Below are 15,402 nucleotides of genomic sequence, written 5' to 3' on the forward strand. Positions count from 1 at the left end.
GATCTAAAACGTCACTGAACTATTTAATAAAATAATATTCAAGTAGGAAATTTGCGTATACTGCCCATTTTCATTACGATATTTAGTGGAAATTAAATAATATATCATATCTTAGTAAAGCAACAAGTAACTAAACAGGGTCACCGAAAAATAATGTTGGGTTAACATATATTGCAATATAATGTTTAAACTTTAACTTATTATAACTTTACATAGGAGATTGCCCAATTTTAGAGGAGAGTTCTTCTGTCTTAACCATATCTTCTGCAAAATTTAGTATATATATGTACTGTATGTCATTTCAAGAACTTTTTTGCATATCAACGGGAAACAATTATAGCTTAAAATCCCCTATATTATTTAAATAAAATTTCGCTGCGAGTTTGTGGTTATCAGACTACTAATTTTATTAGATAATAAATATTTATTTAAAAGATAGCCACTCAAGTGAAACACAGGTAGTTTTAGATATAATTATATTTATGCTCTTTCATTACTGCATATATGCAAGGAATACTTAGTAGAAAAATATATTCGTTTTGTTGCCAATAGTAAGAAATTGCTGTAAAAACAGAGTAATTCGAACTTATTTTCCTTGCCTTAAAGCTTATGATTTAAAACTTCTCAAGTCAGCACACATAGCACGTTTGTTTAATAAAATCAGTATTACAGAATATACAACTTCAAAACAAGGAATATTAGGTTCATACTTTGACGCTTATATGGAAACAATGCATTTTTACTTAACCTCAATTCACTTTAGACTAAAATAAATGCCGCTATATTAAAAGGAGATTGTTTTTTATTAAATATGGTTAAGACACATGCTAGTGCATGACGCAACTATTTGATAATACATAACGGGTTGTTATTCTCTTTTATCTCAGTGAGTCGGATATGACAACTAATGGTGTTGTGATAAATTTGTTTACAAATTTTTACTATCTGCATATATACTTTGCAATTATGTAGTGTTAATTATGTTAACTAAGATCACATACATTTTAGCGTTTATCTGATATTATTTGAAAAAACCATACAATATAAATTAAGTTTTATAAATTGAAAATGCATATAAAAATTTAACGGAACCGACAGGATTTGAACCTGCGACTCTCTGGCAATCGCGGCCTGAGCGCTTTATCTAATTCAGCTACTTAACTTATAAAAATGATAATTCCCCCAAGTGTAGGTACATTACAACACTATTAAAAATTATAAAAATTATAAATTAAGTTTTTTTAAACTTTAAATGCTAGAAATACTATTATTTTATGTGTTAAGCGTATACAGTGAGTGAACAGAACACGCGGCCGTCCGACAGTGCAACGAATGGTTGCAATGCGCGATCCTACCCTGCCCACGACGCCTGCGGTGCGGATGCCTGCAGGCGTCGGCATCGATTTACTTGCGCGACGGTAAGCTCAATGAGTACCGTAGCATGAAGTTGACTCACTATATATTCATTGCATGTCATTATCATTACATTATTTATCGATCACCCTGTTTCCCTTTCTACTAATGGCTGTACAGAAGGAATCCGATTATACAGATGCGTATAGTCAGTTTTTCTAACATGTCTTATGAATTAAAACATAAACAATATTTCCATTACTTTCAAGTGTTAAACTGTAAAGTATTATAACCAAAAAAAAAAACGTCTATCCAAATAAATAAAAACAAATAAAATTAACATATATTTTGTATTTAAAGGTATGTTTTAATTATAATTAAAAAAAATACCTTACTTAACAATGTCTTTTGTCTTTACTAAAAAGAGTAATGAAAATATTGATTAAATTATAAGATGAGTATGAAAAAGGAAATTAATACTATCGTCGTCATATATCCTTGTCAGTGGATATTTAATATCTTAAGGGTAAAACAGACAGCCGCCGGGGCGGCAGCTTTTGTTTAGCCGTTTAATTAGCGTAATTTTTATAGTAACAACTTCTTACAAATAATACACGCTTCGAGCTAATATTAATTTTATAATCTCTATAAGCTTTCGCCAAACTCATTTCATCATAATCTGCATTAAAGCAGAGTGGAGTACTAAATCCCTCTCTATGACAGAGGAGGCATGTGCTTTGAAGTGGAATTTTATACAATCGGAGTTCTTTTTACACTATTGCTCTGAGCTTTGCGTGACTTCCGCCCCGGGAGCTGTATGTTTTATCCTTTAGTAACAAAGTATCCTTCAAACGTTCAAATAGGCGTAAAATTACTTTTGGTCTGATAAAAATGCATATATCTCAATTTCAGCATCCGTGTAGTATTTTATGCTTTAGCGCCTCTTGCTTGTTTATATGGCTATTTATCTAAAATCAACAAAAAACAAAAACATTGCGGTCAGTCAGTAATCAAGACAATCATGACTCGGGTTTATAATATATCACTTTTCACTTAAGTTCACTTTGTTCACTTTACACTCAAGTTCACAACTCCTCTGAGATTATCGCACTATCCACGCCGGAACCACTTGTTCGGTCACTGTTCATACACCCGTTCGTTACGAGGCGTCCGGGGAGGGAGATCGGACGGAGCGCGTTTCGCACGCCGCCGACAGTTCCACGCGTTGCGAGGGTGTGATTAGAGAGATAGGGGGCTGTTGGCACTCTCCAACTTCAGGATCCGAGGGAGGGTGAGCTGATCCGTAGAGGAATAAGCTCCGTAGTCTGGCGGCGGATCTGGAGGTCGAAGCTGATGTGGAGGGCAGGTCGTCAGGCCAGCTGGCAGCGCTGGCCGTGTCAGAGGCGGCTACGTCCGCGGTGACTTCGAGGCGGTGGGTTGCCGGGGACGCGGCCTCGTGTCCGCCCAGGGAGCCCGCCAGGCCTGCGAGAGACGGCGCCCGCACCTCGGCTTGCTGGGACCCCGCTGAGAGCGACGCGTCACCTGTGGACAAACGGTTATTGCTCAGTCTGAAATACAGCTTCAGTGGTTCAGTTGACGGGCTGGAGTCAATATAGAAAAATCATTAAATTAATCGTTCTTAACGCATCACGCCTGTTGTTGAAAAGTGAATAGATAGATATACACATCAAACACACAAATTCGTCAGGAATACACAAATATTGGTATGCAAAGGCGGTTTTATTGCTAAAGCAACACACATCTTTGAGAACATCCGCACACCTTTGAGAACATTATGTAGAACACTCAGGCACGGAGGTTTCCTCACGATGTTTTCCTTCACCGTCGAAGCAAGTGATATTTTAATAACTTAAAACGCACATAACTTAAAAACGTTAGAGGTGCGTTCTGGAATTCTAACTCGCTCACTCGAAAGTGATGTAGAGCTCGTACCCAATGCGTTATCACCGCTTTTACATTTGGATTTGGCCATAGCTGGTTATAAATATGGGTGTTCGAATAGGTTAGCCAGCTACCATCTCAGACTGCAGAGCAGACTCAACTTGTAGTGGTAATAAAGGTTTTTTTATCTTCTAATTTTTTTAGGGACTTTTATGCTCGTGGACATGCCAGCTCCATCGTAAATACTCAGTGAGTTCCTTTCGATTAAAAAAAACAAAAAAAAAATACAACTTGGGTTACGCAAGAACCCAAAACTCTTGCCCAAAATCCCGAAATAATTTTCTTCGACATATTTATGGATGAAAATGCCTCATGTCTATGTTAAGGCATGGATACCAGTAAATAAATAAATAACTATTTAGAAAAGAGGTCGAACTCGAAAGTAAAGATGTTACCACTATATGGTGCATTTCTAAAATTAATGAATACTTTGGTACTATCACGATAAACTTTCTATCGTCGCTGATTGGAACGCCGCCGGATATTACTTCATGAGATCAGTGGAACTCACCAACGGATTGAAAGCCTCAGCAAAACGTTGAAAGCTGTCGAGCTGGACCTCACAGTTCACGATCTGACGATTACTGGTTAAGAGAAGGATAAAATGCAATATCAGGAATATTAAAATGAAAGTGTTAGTGTCAAGCTTACCCACAATGGCGTGCAGTCGTAGAATTCCCACAAACCGTGGATGTATGGTGCGGCAGAAGTATCTCCCATGCTTATTTTGCTTAACAGATTATAGAAAACTCACTTACGTTTGGTTTCCTGTCCCAGTATTCAAGCGATATGTGCTCCAAAGGCTTGCTGCTGCATTATGTAAATTTTCCGACAGGTGGCGCTGTCATTTCCATACAATATTAGCCACGTTACTGGACATGGGTTTTTTGACAGGGCGTTCCAAAATCTACGGTCGCTTGTTCCCAGCGAGTGTACAGTCTGTTCAATTTAATACTGTCGGTACACCGGCAGGTGTTATACATTTTTTTTTTGTAAATTTTACTTTTTAATGTAAGTACTTGTTTGATGAATAAATTGTTTTTCTATTTTATTCTTATGGTATTATAATGATAAATAAAAATTTAAATGAAAAATATTAGGAAGATTTAAATGAAAGAAAAAATATACTATTTTTCATCACCGGAAATGTTGAGTTCTTTGTTTCCTGAACCTATCTGTAAGAAAGGATCCAACGTCATTACGTTCTAAATCCATACTAAAATATCGATACCTTATACATAATATCTGTTCAACGTAGGTACTAAAACAAGTACGAAAACACATTTTCTGCCAAAGTCAACAAACATAACCTTTCACAAGCCTGGCACTTCGATATAAAATGCCAAATTCTCCTACGGGTGTACTTTGGTAGCGCAGCGGCGCCTTTGTTGACAAAATGCGGCACGGGCCAAGCTAGCACGGCACAAAGGCAACTCTATCTAAGCGAATGGACTTTATACTGCAGTACAATTAAATGCACGTCGATGTATTACGACGCTCCTCTCGTTTCCCCTTTCTGCGTTCATGAAGTCACGGAGAAGTACGTATCGCAAAAAAAAAATGTAATTAGACTCTCGACTGTTTAATGAAATAACATAATCGAAACCAGTTATACCGTGTGTATTGCATTTGGAAACTACCTTTCGGAAAATTTACTCAATACAGCAGCTAGTATGGGCTGGAGACAATTTTCTCCCCGGAAACAGCACAGCTTTATCAACTCTTCGAGCATTGGCGCTAAGGTGGAGATAATATTCGTGTATAAACGGGGATAATTTTCAATTCCCTGTTACTGTGCATTTTTCGCAAGTTGACTCGATAATTTTATCCTTTGTCAAGGGATATAATGTTTGTCTCCTGTTGTATGCTATACGTGCTTGAGGGGTTAAGATTCTGTATCTGATTGTCATAAAGATACACAATCAAGGCACGAACTGCGTGAAAAATATTCTTTATATTACACCTTCGTAGTTCCAATGCAGAGCAGATTCCGACCAGTGCGGTTAGACGTTTACCGCTGGCTGATGACGTCACGCGAGCGCTAGCCGCACGGGTATATAAGGCTGCTCACCGATGCTGGGCTCCAGTCGCCTGGAGGCCGCGTCCAGGTCCAGAGGGTTGTCGACGGGCTGGTCGCGGTCGTCGTCGAAGGGCGAGGGCGCGGCGGCGCAACCCCCCGCGCGGCACAGCGACACCGGCACCACGCCGTACACGTAGAACAGCAGGATCGGCACCCCGATGCCCACCGCCAGCCCGGCCACCAGCGGTGACACCAGCAACTGTAGAACAAACAAAATATCAGTTACCGCGGTCGAGGACTAGCTTGTAGCGGAATAAAAAAAAAACTGTGTTATTAAATCACAAAGAAGCCTATGAGAGATTGAGATCGATTAATGTCCATTTAAACCCACTTACAAAAAAAGAGGAGGTTCTCAATTCGATCGTATTTCTTTTCTATATTTATTAGTGGTGACATCCCAGTAGGACTTCGACACTTTCGTGGGGCCGAATTCGAATTTCAGGCCGCAACTTTTTTAAGTTATATGCGTTTTGTTGATTAATATATCACTTGCTTATTTATCGTGACGCATTTTCGTTTAATCGTGCTTCAGGTCACAACGATTCTAAAAAAAAATACTACGATAATACACAACATCACCATCTAGCCCCAAAGTAAGCGTAGCTTGTGTAATGGCTACTAAGATGACTTTTATGAATAATATACATAAACACTTAGAATATAAAGAAAAACATTCATGTTCATCACAAAAACATGTTAAAGTTGTGGGAATCGAACCAACCGCCTTGGACACAGAAAGCTGGGTCGCTACCCACAGGCCGTCAAGGATTACGAGGAAGTTTCGCATAAAATTCCACAATCGCAAATATCTGAAGCCGTAACTCACCGCAGCGGCAACGGCGGCCGCCACTGCCGCTCGGCGCCTCGCAGGGCGCGCGCGCCGCAGCCGCCGGTGCGCGCGGCGCCCCGCCCACAGCGGCAGGCCGACCAGCAGCGCCGGCAGCGCCACCCCGGCCACCACGGCGATGCCCAGCGGCGCGCCGGCCAGCGTGCCGAGCTGCCAGAGAAGTTTCTTCTTCCGCGACCATGGCTTTTTACCCCAGAACGTGCAGCCGCTTGGACTGGAAGGAGAACAAGTCACGGCTATTGACGTCATTCTCAAGTTATCACCGTCCTTTTTCCACGTATAGTTTGCACGGTGTACAAGATAGAAGAAGATAGAAAGTCTTTATTGCACTTACAAAACAAACAAATTGAACAAAACAAAAGATTAATAAATATTTATGCGCAAAAGCGGCCTTATCGCTTGAAGCGATCTCCTTTAGACAACCTTTGGTTGATGAAGCATGTTTAGTACGGAAAACGGTATAGTGTAACATTCAATTTAAAAATAAATAATTGATATACATTACATAACATACTAATACTACATAATATACAGAATAAATCATATATATATATATATATATATATATAATGCTCCAACAATATTTTGAAAATATCAAGCAATAAGCTGATATTACTAGCTGATGCCCCTTCGTCTACGTTTGTGTTTGTTTTTTTGAGACACATGGACATTAAATTTAGGTGAAGTCGTACTAAAATGTTTAAGTTGTGTATTCTTATAAAAAAAAAATTCAATTCGCATAAACAATATTTGAAAAGTGAAAACTGTCTGACCAGTCTGAGCTCCTCTCACTTACAAAAAATAGTAATCGTTATAGGACGAATCGAAATCGCATTGTTAGTTGATTTATCTGTTAAAGGTTAACGAAGAACATTTCTAAAATTTTTTATATAGTCCTTGTGTAAAATCGGCAAACTTTTTCATTACCTCTCCCAAAGGAACTGAGCTTAATTTCGGGATAAAAAGTATCCTATATTACTTCTATTACCTCCAAGAATATGTTTCCAAAGTTTCATGATGATCGATTCAGTAGCGTTTACGTGAAAGCGTAACAATCAAACTTACATTCACATTTATAATATTAGGAAGGAAGTAGGGATAGGGATAGGGATTTATAGGTTTGGTCAATTTTAATTTATAATATAGTAAATAAGATTATTGTTATTGTTGTAGCTGTGGATTTTTATCTGAATTAAACGTTATTATTATAAGTCAACCTTAATAGATAAACATATGCTGTCGGCTGAAGGCAGCGTAACAGCTCGAGCTCCGTCTCACCTGAGGTAGTGTAGGTCGGACACCTCTTTCATGCACAGCCAGCAAAACTCCGCGCCGCATACGCAGCACACCATGTGGTTGCACGAGCCGTCCTCGACCTTCACGATGAGCACGGAGCAACGAGGGCAAGGCTTCACCTCACCTGCGATATAACGAGTTGCGATCAAAACCTCAGAATTACGAACATACAGAAACCGTGTACACGACTAATATCAATCAAAAACCGCTCGAACTCGAACTTGCTCGAACACCGGTTATTTCATTTAGCAGTTGTCAGTGATTATTAACACTAGGGTGCTTTTTAAGATATTATCAAAATAATAATCACTTTACTCATATCTGTCGATAAAATATTTATACCTATTGAAACCACGCCCCCACGCTTTTTTTACAATAAAACATTTTTTTTATTCACACTTTTATTAACTTATATTTATTGAAATTTTTAAAACTATTCTTAATTTAAATTTATTAAAATTTATTTTCTATTTTTAAGTTCGGTTTTCTATAAAAAGCGTGTTTTTTAGTTTTTTTTAAACTATTATTTTTTTACCTCTAATGTTCTAAACGTTGTGTGTGCCGTAATCCGCGGTGTGAAGTGGGAGTGCGCAAGGCTTTTAACTTTTTATGGACACAATGTTCTTAATTCTGTGATCAAAACGATGTTCTGCAGCTGGTGTTAAAAACAAAAATATGTTCACCACCGCAATATTGTTTGGTTATCTACTTGCTGTAAAACTTCTTTACGCAAATGTGGATGCGTGACGAGGGCGTTACGAAAAGTGTTATCGGGCGAAGCGAACGGAAGTTGAGAGGAAGATAAAATTTAGTCAACAAAGAAAGAGAGAGAGTTACGTTTTGTATATTACTGTAGGGACAGGATTGAGGTGCGAGCACACATTTTTTTTCTCTCTTTCATGTCATAGCCAGTTAAGGTTCGTATATCTAAGTTGTCTTTATCACACTGCAGGAGCAAGAGAGAGCAGTGTATGCGCACATATTCTTTCTCTCAAAGTTTTATTTCAGCCAAAGCACACTCGTTTTTTTCTTTGTTTAATGTAGAAATAATTAGCTGATGCCCGCGTTCTTAGTCCGCGTTTATTAAGAGTACCTCGGAAGCCGTAGGATAAAAAGTAGCCTGTATTACTCTCCGTCTTTACAACTAACTCTATGCGAATAAATCAAAATGATTGGTTGCTTATTTAGGCCGTGAATGAAGGACAAACGAACGAACAAACTACAAAACACTTTCGCATTTAAAATATTTGTAAAAAAAGTAAGGATTGACGGACGTAGAACTACGAACATTCAGCGCGTCCTACAAAGTGTCCATCAACACGATCTTCAGACCGGAACAGATATACGCATGGCAGTAGTAGCTACTTCCACGGACGAGCTGACAGTAATAGCTTTTTCCGACTAAAAAGCTGTACTACTACTGCATAACGTTCGCTCAGAGTAGGTTTAGGGATGCATGATAACGCTGGTCGCTCACCGTGCTCCATGTCGTTGTGGGATGGTTGCGGCGCACGCGGCGGCGGCTGGCGGCTGCGGCGAGCCGCGTCGCACGTCTGCGTGGGGTGCCACGCCGCCTTACAGTGGTAGCAAAAGGACGCACCGCAGCCGGGCGCCAGGCAAGTTAGCTTCGGACACGACGCGCACCCGGTCGCCACTACTGCGAAGCTGGAACCCACAGTCATACAATATAGTTTTAATAAAGTCAAAAATATCTTTATTCAAGTAGGCCCGGTAGGAGAATTACACGGTAGTGAGATGATGACGATAACCATATTCGTAAACTTAAAACTAAAGCTACGAGGGTTTTGGAACCCTCGTAGCTTTAGTTTTAAGTTTGCATTTGTTGTTTGTTTTAAGTTTAGTTTTAAGCTGTAGGTAGCTTAAAACTAAACTTAAAGTACGTACGTACGGGCGTACTTGAATAAAGATTCCACGCGTCCTGGTCTAATAAGAAGCCCACAACAAACTTAGCCGGATGTTTTTTTTTTGTTATCACTATCTCACATTGTCATTTAAAATTATAAGAAGAGCAATCTGGTTAGAGCAATCATTGACACCCAAGCTTTTTTATCGATAACGTAGTCCTTTATACTATAATAGGACTTTTCTATAAGCTTACGTTTAATACAACTTTGAACTTTTTAAGAGGCATCTCCAAGATATCAATGGGTAGTTTATTGTAGAATTGTATGCAATTTCCTTTAAACAAATTAGGAATTTTATGAAAACTAGTATATTGCACTGTAAGTTTATTCTTACTTCTAATGTTTAAATTATTGCAGTCACATTTTTTCTTAAATTTAGAAATGATTCATAAATCATACATACATTTAATTTGCAAATATTTTCTGACTATACACTGTCATTACTTTAAAATCTTTAAATTTATCTCTCAATGACTCTCTCAGACCAATTCTGTAGATCGAACGAACAGCCCTTTTCTGCAGCACGAAAATAGTGCTAATATCAACAGCATTACCCCATAGTAAAATTCCATATGACATAATGCTTTGAAAGTTACTAAAATAGACCAGCCGAGCAGTTTCTACGTCGGTCATATGGCGTTTATCATTCTTCTTTACCGCTCATTTTATTCATTGTAAAGTCAACATCTCCCGAGGATGCTCCAGCTTCGGAGCGAGACGTGCGTAGAGGGTACATTGCCGAAGATCTGTTTAGTGTGGAGTATGAGGATTGAAGAAATTATAAATTACACCATACAGATTCTCCTGCTTTTCTCGGAGTATAGGAAATTAAGCTTAATCTTCATAATATACCACAGACATACCTTTATGGAAGCCGTACGGAAATCATTATATTTGCACGACTGCTCATAATAATGTAATTTTTGTACACCTCATTAAATCCTGGGCCGCTCAGCAGGGCCACCACAGGCAGGAGACAAGAATTATATCCCTTGACAAGGGATATAATTCTTGTCAATAATATAGTAGATAGTCTTCTTGTAATAGGAGAAGTTTATCCCCGTTTATTATTACACATATAAAATATTATTTGGATATTATTTCCACTTGCTGTAAGAGTTGATAAAGCTGTGGGGGAAGATAAATTTTTATCGTTTCCCCGGGGATATAATTGTCTCCTGCCTATAGGCGTGCTGGTTGATATAAGCGTAGCATTTGTCTCATCTTTAATAGAGATGAATGTTTTCTTGTCCACAGGAACAACATTCAGAACTTGAAGACTTTAAGACTTGCCGCCATAGCCTAATATAACAAGTTGTGGAGCTAACTTAATAAAAAGGAGGAGGTTCTCAATTCGGATGAATTTTCTTATGTTGTCCACAAGAAAATTACTGGTATTTTCCTAACTACTATATAAAAAGGAATACGAATTATATGATTTTCACATTTTAACTTTTTACATTTAACTTGGCATCAACTTAAAAAATGTTGTAAAAAATATTTATTTCTTGCTTTTACGTACAACGAAGTCGGTTCTTTTTAGTTTTAAAAATTTTCTATGAGTTGAGTGGTGGTGCATAGAGCCGAGATACTTTAGTGTACTAATAGTAATGTAATAATTTTATAGTAAATTAGTACCTAATGTGTGTTAATTATTATAATAATAATAATAATAATCAAGTTTAAATCAGATAAAAATCCACAGCTACAACAATAACTATTATCTTATTTACTATATTATAAATTAAAATTGACCAAACCTATAAATAATAAATAATTAGGAATCTTCTAACTAAGGTAAGTAGCCTCTTGATCACTTGGTGTGTGAGTGTGTACCGACCCAGTGCTCCATAAAAGAATTTTCCCATTTATTGGTTAACAAATATCTCTTAAATTGTAATTTAGATTAACAACTATATTACCTTCCACGAGCGGGCGCGACGGTTGAATGCTTAATTTTCCCGAGCCCGCCAGTATCGGCGGGTTTAATTAAACGAATTAATGGGCAAGTGTCTATTAGCTCGTGGGCACCGCAAAATTATATTAATTAGATTATATGGGGTCAGCCCGTGTAGCCGATATAAAGATTAATGGTGCTTAAATTGTTACGCGAGTCCGAGTGTAAGCTTTACGTGTAAGTATAATTTAGCTCGTGTCTCATGCAGCTATCTCACTATCAACACAATATGTTTACACAGTAAATACAACCGCTGCACGATACAGGGATTTTCGGATTTGTCTCAGGTGGCTTACTGCGATTACTTAAAGCAGTATTATTTTTATATTGTAGACGCCCTTTTTGCAGCATTATAATCCTTTGTTTGCTTCTTTTTACACTCTGCTTATAATTACGTAAACAGAGTGACACTTCAGAGGGCATGCAAGAGAACGGTTCTATAAAGTGGCTTTGAGTCTTACTTCCCTTTAATTACACCGGCAACCACGCCCTCCAGATCGGAACACACATTTTGCTGCTTGGGGTCTAATCCTCATTTTTGCCACCACAACGTATGTAAAACGTATTAGACACTGCCGATCGGTGCACTCTTTTAAACACAATGTAAAGGAGCATTATCTATCTTTGTCCTAGTATATTTATCACTGTTTACTTTTTATAGATATATATTTATATTATATAAATATTTATTATATTATTTTTTATGTATTTTGTATCTTCAAATTTTATTCTATTAGTATGTAGAATTTTTTTATTGTTTAGATATATTAAATATCCTTAGTAGTTATTATGAAGTATATTGTACCTTTATTTGACCTATACCACAATTAAATCATCTTACTCACATCCTGGGGTAGCTGGAAGAGATCTCTTATAGAGATAAGCTTTCCTTTGTACACTTCATGTATCTTATGTTCACAATCACAATTTATGGAACATATATAATAAATAAATAAAAAAAATTGACAAATCCAACTAATTTGAATAATTTAACTGGCATTTACGTATGTGTAAGTGTTTGCAAGTGTGTAAAAACTAATTATTTTTTAAGACCTTAACCTTATTGCTGTTGCCCATTTGACCTTAATGTAAGCACAGCTGATGTTATGATTGGCACTGCGTATTTTTATGCCAACTTCGTACAGTTATTACTGTAAAAGTATTGGAAAATGTTGTGAAACAAAAGTTTTTGATTACTTATTATGAAAACATAAACCATCGGCCTAGTATTTATTACCTTTTCCACTAACCGTTTATATTCACACACACGTTCATACGCACTCACACACATATGTAAATGTGGCTTAAAGTTAATATACAGGTATTGGTTGAAATATACAACGTGTATAAGAATTACTAAATAATATTGAATGATGCATAAGTATATTTTTAAGAAATCCCTCTGTAAAAATATTAAATCAAAGGAGATATATTATTTATTTTTCCATACAAAAGAATTCAAAACATTCTATGTGTTTACTTATAAAACCCTATTGAAGATAAAAGACCGACACGCACATAGTACCTACGCTACGCGACGCGTACCGAATAAAGTGACAGGACTCACAAGGTTTTATTTTTGCATATGATTTTAGGACTATATCTGATTCCTATCAGTAAAAACTATTGCAGTGCAGTGGTTTACTCAATTACTATCAGGATTTCACAGATAAGTCTCAGAGACATAATGTACCTCTAAAGCCTGTGGAATATTATTTCGGTTTTCATTTACACGTTGTATAAATGGTACTCTAAAACGAACTTAGTATTGCGATAAACATATACTTTCTTTCAAGGAAATAAATACTCTATGCGTAACTTGTGCGTTATATCGACGTGTCGTGGGTGTCGTGTTTTTGTTTGTTTCGTGATGTCACAGGTTCATTTCCATTGACTGGCGTGACGTCATTTCCAGTCTTGCGTGGGTTTTCTCGTTCCCTTCGCCGACTTTTGCATAAATTATTATCTCAAAGCTATGCGTAGGTAAAGGAAGAAGCTATAAATAAATGCGTTTTGTTTTTTTGAATTAGTCTTTGTTGAACACGTATTTCTTTTGGTGCGTTATTTAAATCATATGAGTGTGCTTTCTTCCGAATGTAGCACAGGAAATGCGGCCAAATTGAATATCTAAATCCGAGCAATAACGTGCGAGAACATTTTATAGGACAATTTTATTTGTTGGACACTCCATTTTTACTAACTTTTTTCTATAATGAAAGCAAACTTTGTTATTTAGTATTTAATATTTATAAATGTTTAGGAACTAGTTTAAATGGAACGCAAGTGACCTCGATGGCACAGCCTGATGTGCCATCGAGGCCCAGTGTCCTGGGCCTTAGTCTGCAAATCTGCACTGTTAACGGACAAAAGATCATGAAGCTTTACGTGTCGCAGAAAGTCGTATCAAATGGTACGCCACTGTGTAAAAATGGCGGAGGACACTTTCCTCAGTTATAAGGAATGCGACGGACAGATATAGAACTAGAATATATAATGATGTTTATTATTAGGAGGCTACTATAAGAATAAATATATCTAAGTTTAACGGTTAGTAATAAGTGAGTTGAGAAGACAGAAAGAGAGATGTTTTAGAAAGCCTTGACTTGTATAAGAAACAGAATTTTAAGTTAACAGTAATAAATATAAGACGTTTATTATTTATTTATTATTTATTTATTACATAAAGTTTCCAAAAAATAAAAAATACTTATAGCTAGCATCAGAAAACCACCCAGGTTTGTAATATATGCTAACAGAGAATTAAGTCTAGGTACGTTAACTACAGAACATTATTGCCAGTTTACCATGTTGTGTATAAAAATGATCATAAGTTACTTAAAAAGAAGGACTTCAGATTTTTCTTAATATTACGAGGATTAATATTGTCTCGTACATCAGTGGGTAATTCATTAATAAGGCGAGGAACTAGGTAAACGATCGTGCGCTCGCCATACCTATTGAACGCGCCCGGAGTGCATAACTTTATTCTTTATTCTGAGTCCGGGATTTTGTGCCTCATGCAACCGTTTCGGCTTAATAAAAGGTTGAGGAGTGCAACAACAGCGACACAAAGTGATGTTTTACTTAATAAACACATGGCCTTTATACTAACTCCGATATTTTGTATCGCATGCATTCGATCCAGTTTAATAAAAGGTTGAGGAGTACGATGCACCAGGGTTCGGAAACCGGAAAAAATTTAGGAATCATTTCGGTTAAGGTTTCGGTTTCACTTTTTTTAACCGGTTAAACAGAGAAACCGGTTCTTCTTTAATTTCATTCAATGGATTGAAATTAACCGGTTTAACAAATTTTAATTTCAGTTCTTTTACAGTACGAGTAATCTGAAGTCACCAAATCGCGCTCTTTCTCTCAACTCTGATGCGATCGAATAAGTTCACTTAAGTGGTAAATCTCTCATTTCGCACTCTGATCCGGAATAGTTAAAGGTTTACCTGCAGTCAGGCGCAGGACACCACCTCGTGTCTGGGTCGGCAGCGAGCGCGCGCCTCACTGAGAACTCCTCGTATTTGTCGTACAACGTCGGGTTGTCCACTATCCGGCGTACATCTGCAAACAATCATCCGTGTTGTATAGTTATAATTTATGGACCATTTAAGCCATTTTAGCCTAGTGGTGAGGACTTCGGCTTCACTTTCAGGGGGCCAACTTCGAGCCACCTCTATTTTTTTTAAGTTATTTGCGTTTTTTTAGCAATTAAATTTCACACGCTTTAAAGGCGCTTTAACATCGTGAGGAAACCTGCATGCTTGAGAGTTCTCAAAGGCGTGTGAAGTCCATCTAGTCGCATTTCGCCAGCTTAGTTGACAAAGGCCTAAATGATTCTCATTTTGGGAGGAGACCGGTTTCCTATAGGAGGCCGCTATGATGGGTTGTTGATGATGAATTGGAGGACCAAGAAGTTGGCTACCCTGATGGTTAGGTAGTGGAAAACTTCATATAAACAAAAAATCACTTCGCA

At 37.5% G+C, this 15,402-nt stretch overlaps 1 protein-coding gene across 1 annotated transcript in view; it reads right to left on the minus strand.

Annotated features, from left to right (window-relative positions):
• Nucleotides 1-374: 374 nt before the first annotated feature.
• The window catches only part of LOC120626734 (E3 ubiquitin-protein ligase RNF19B-like), a 92,953-nt gene continuing 77,925 nt past the window's right edge, over nt 375-15,402 (minus strand). The window contains exons 4-9 of the mRNA XM_039894397.1: nt 14,876-14,990; nt 9,016-9,203; nt 7,521-7,662; nt 6,222-6,456; nt 5,387-5,594; nt 375-2,895 (exon numbers count right to left, since the gene is read on the minus strand). Of these exons, the coding sequence (XP_039750331.1) occupies nt 2,513-2,895; nt 5,387-5,594; nt 6,222-6,456; nt 7,521-7,662; nt 9,016-9,203; nt 14,876-14,990 (1,271 nt within the window). The 3' untranslated portion in view covers nt 375-2,512. The remainder of the gene's footprint in view (nt 2,896-5,386; nt 5,595-6,221; nt 6,457-7,520; nt 7,663-9,015; nt 9,204-14,875; nt 14,991-15,402) is intronic.

The sequence above is a fragment of the Pararge aegeria genome, chromosome 10, assembly GCF_905163445.1.
Source record: "Pararge aegeria chromosome 10, ilParAegt1.1, whole genome shotgun sequence".
Taxonomy (NCBI): Eukaryota; Metazoa; Arthropoda; class Insecta; order Lepidoptera; family Nymphalidae; genus Pararge; species Pararge aegeria.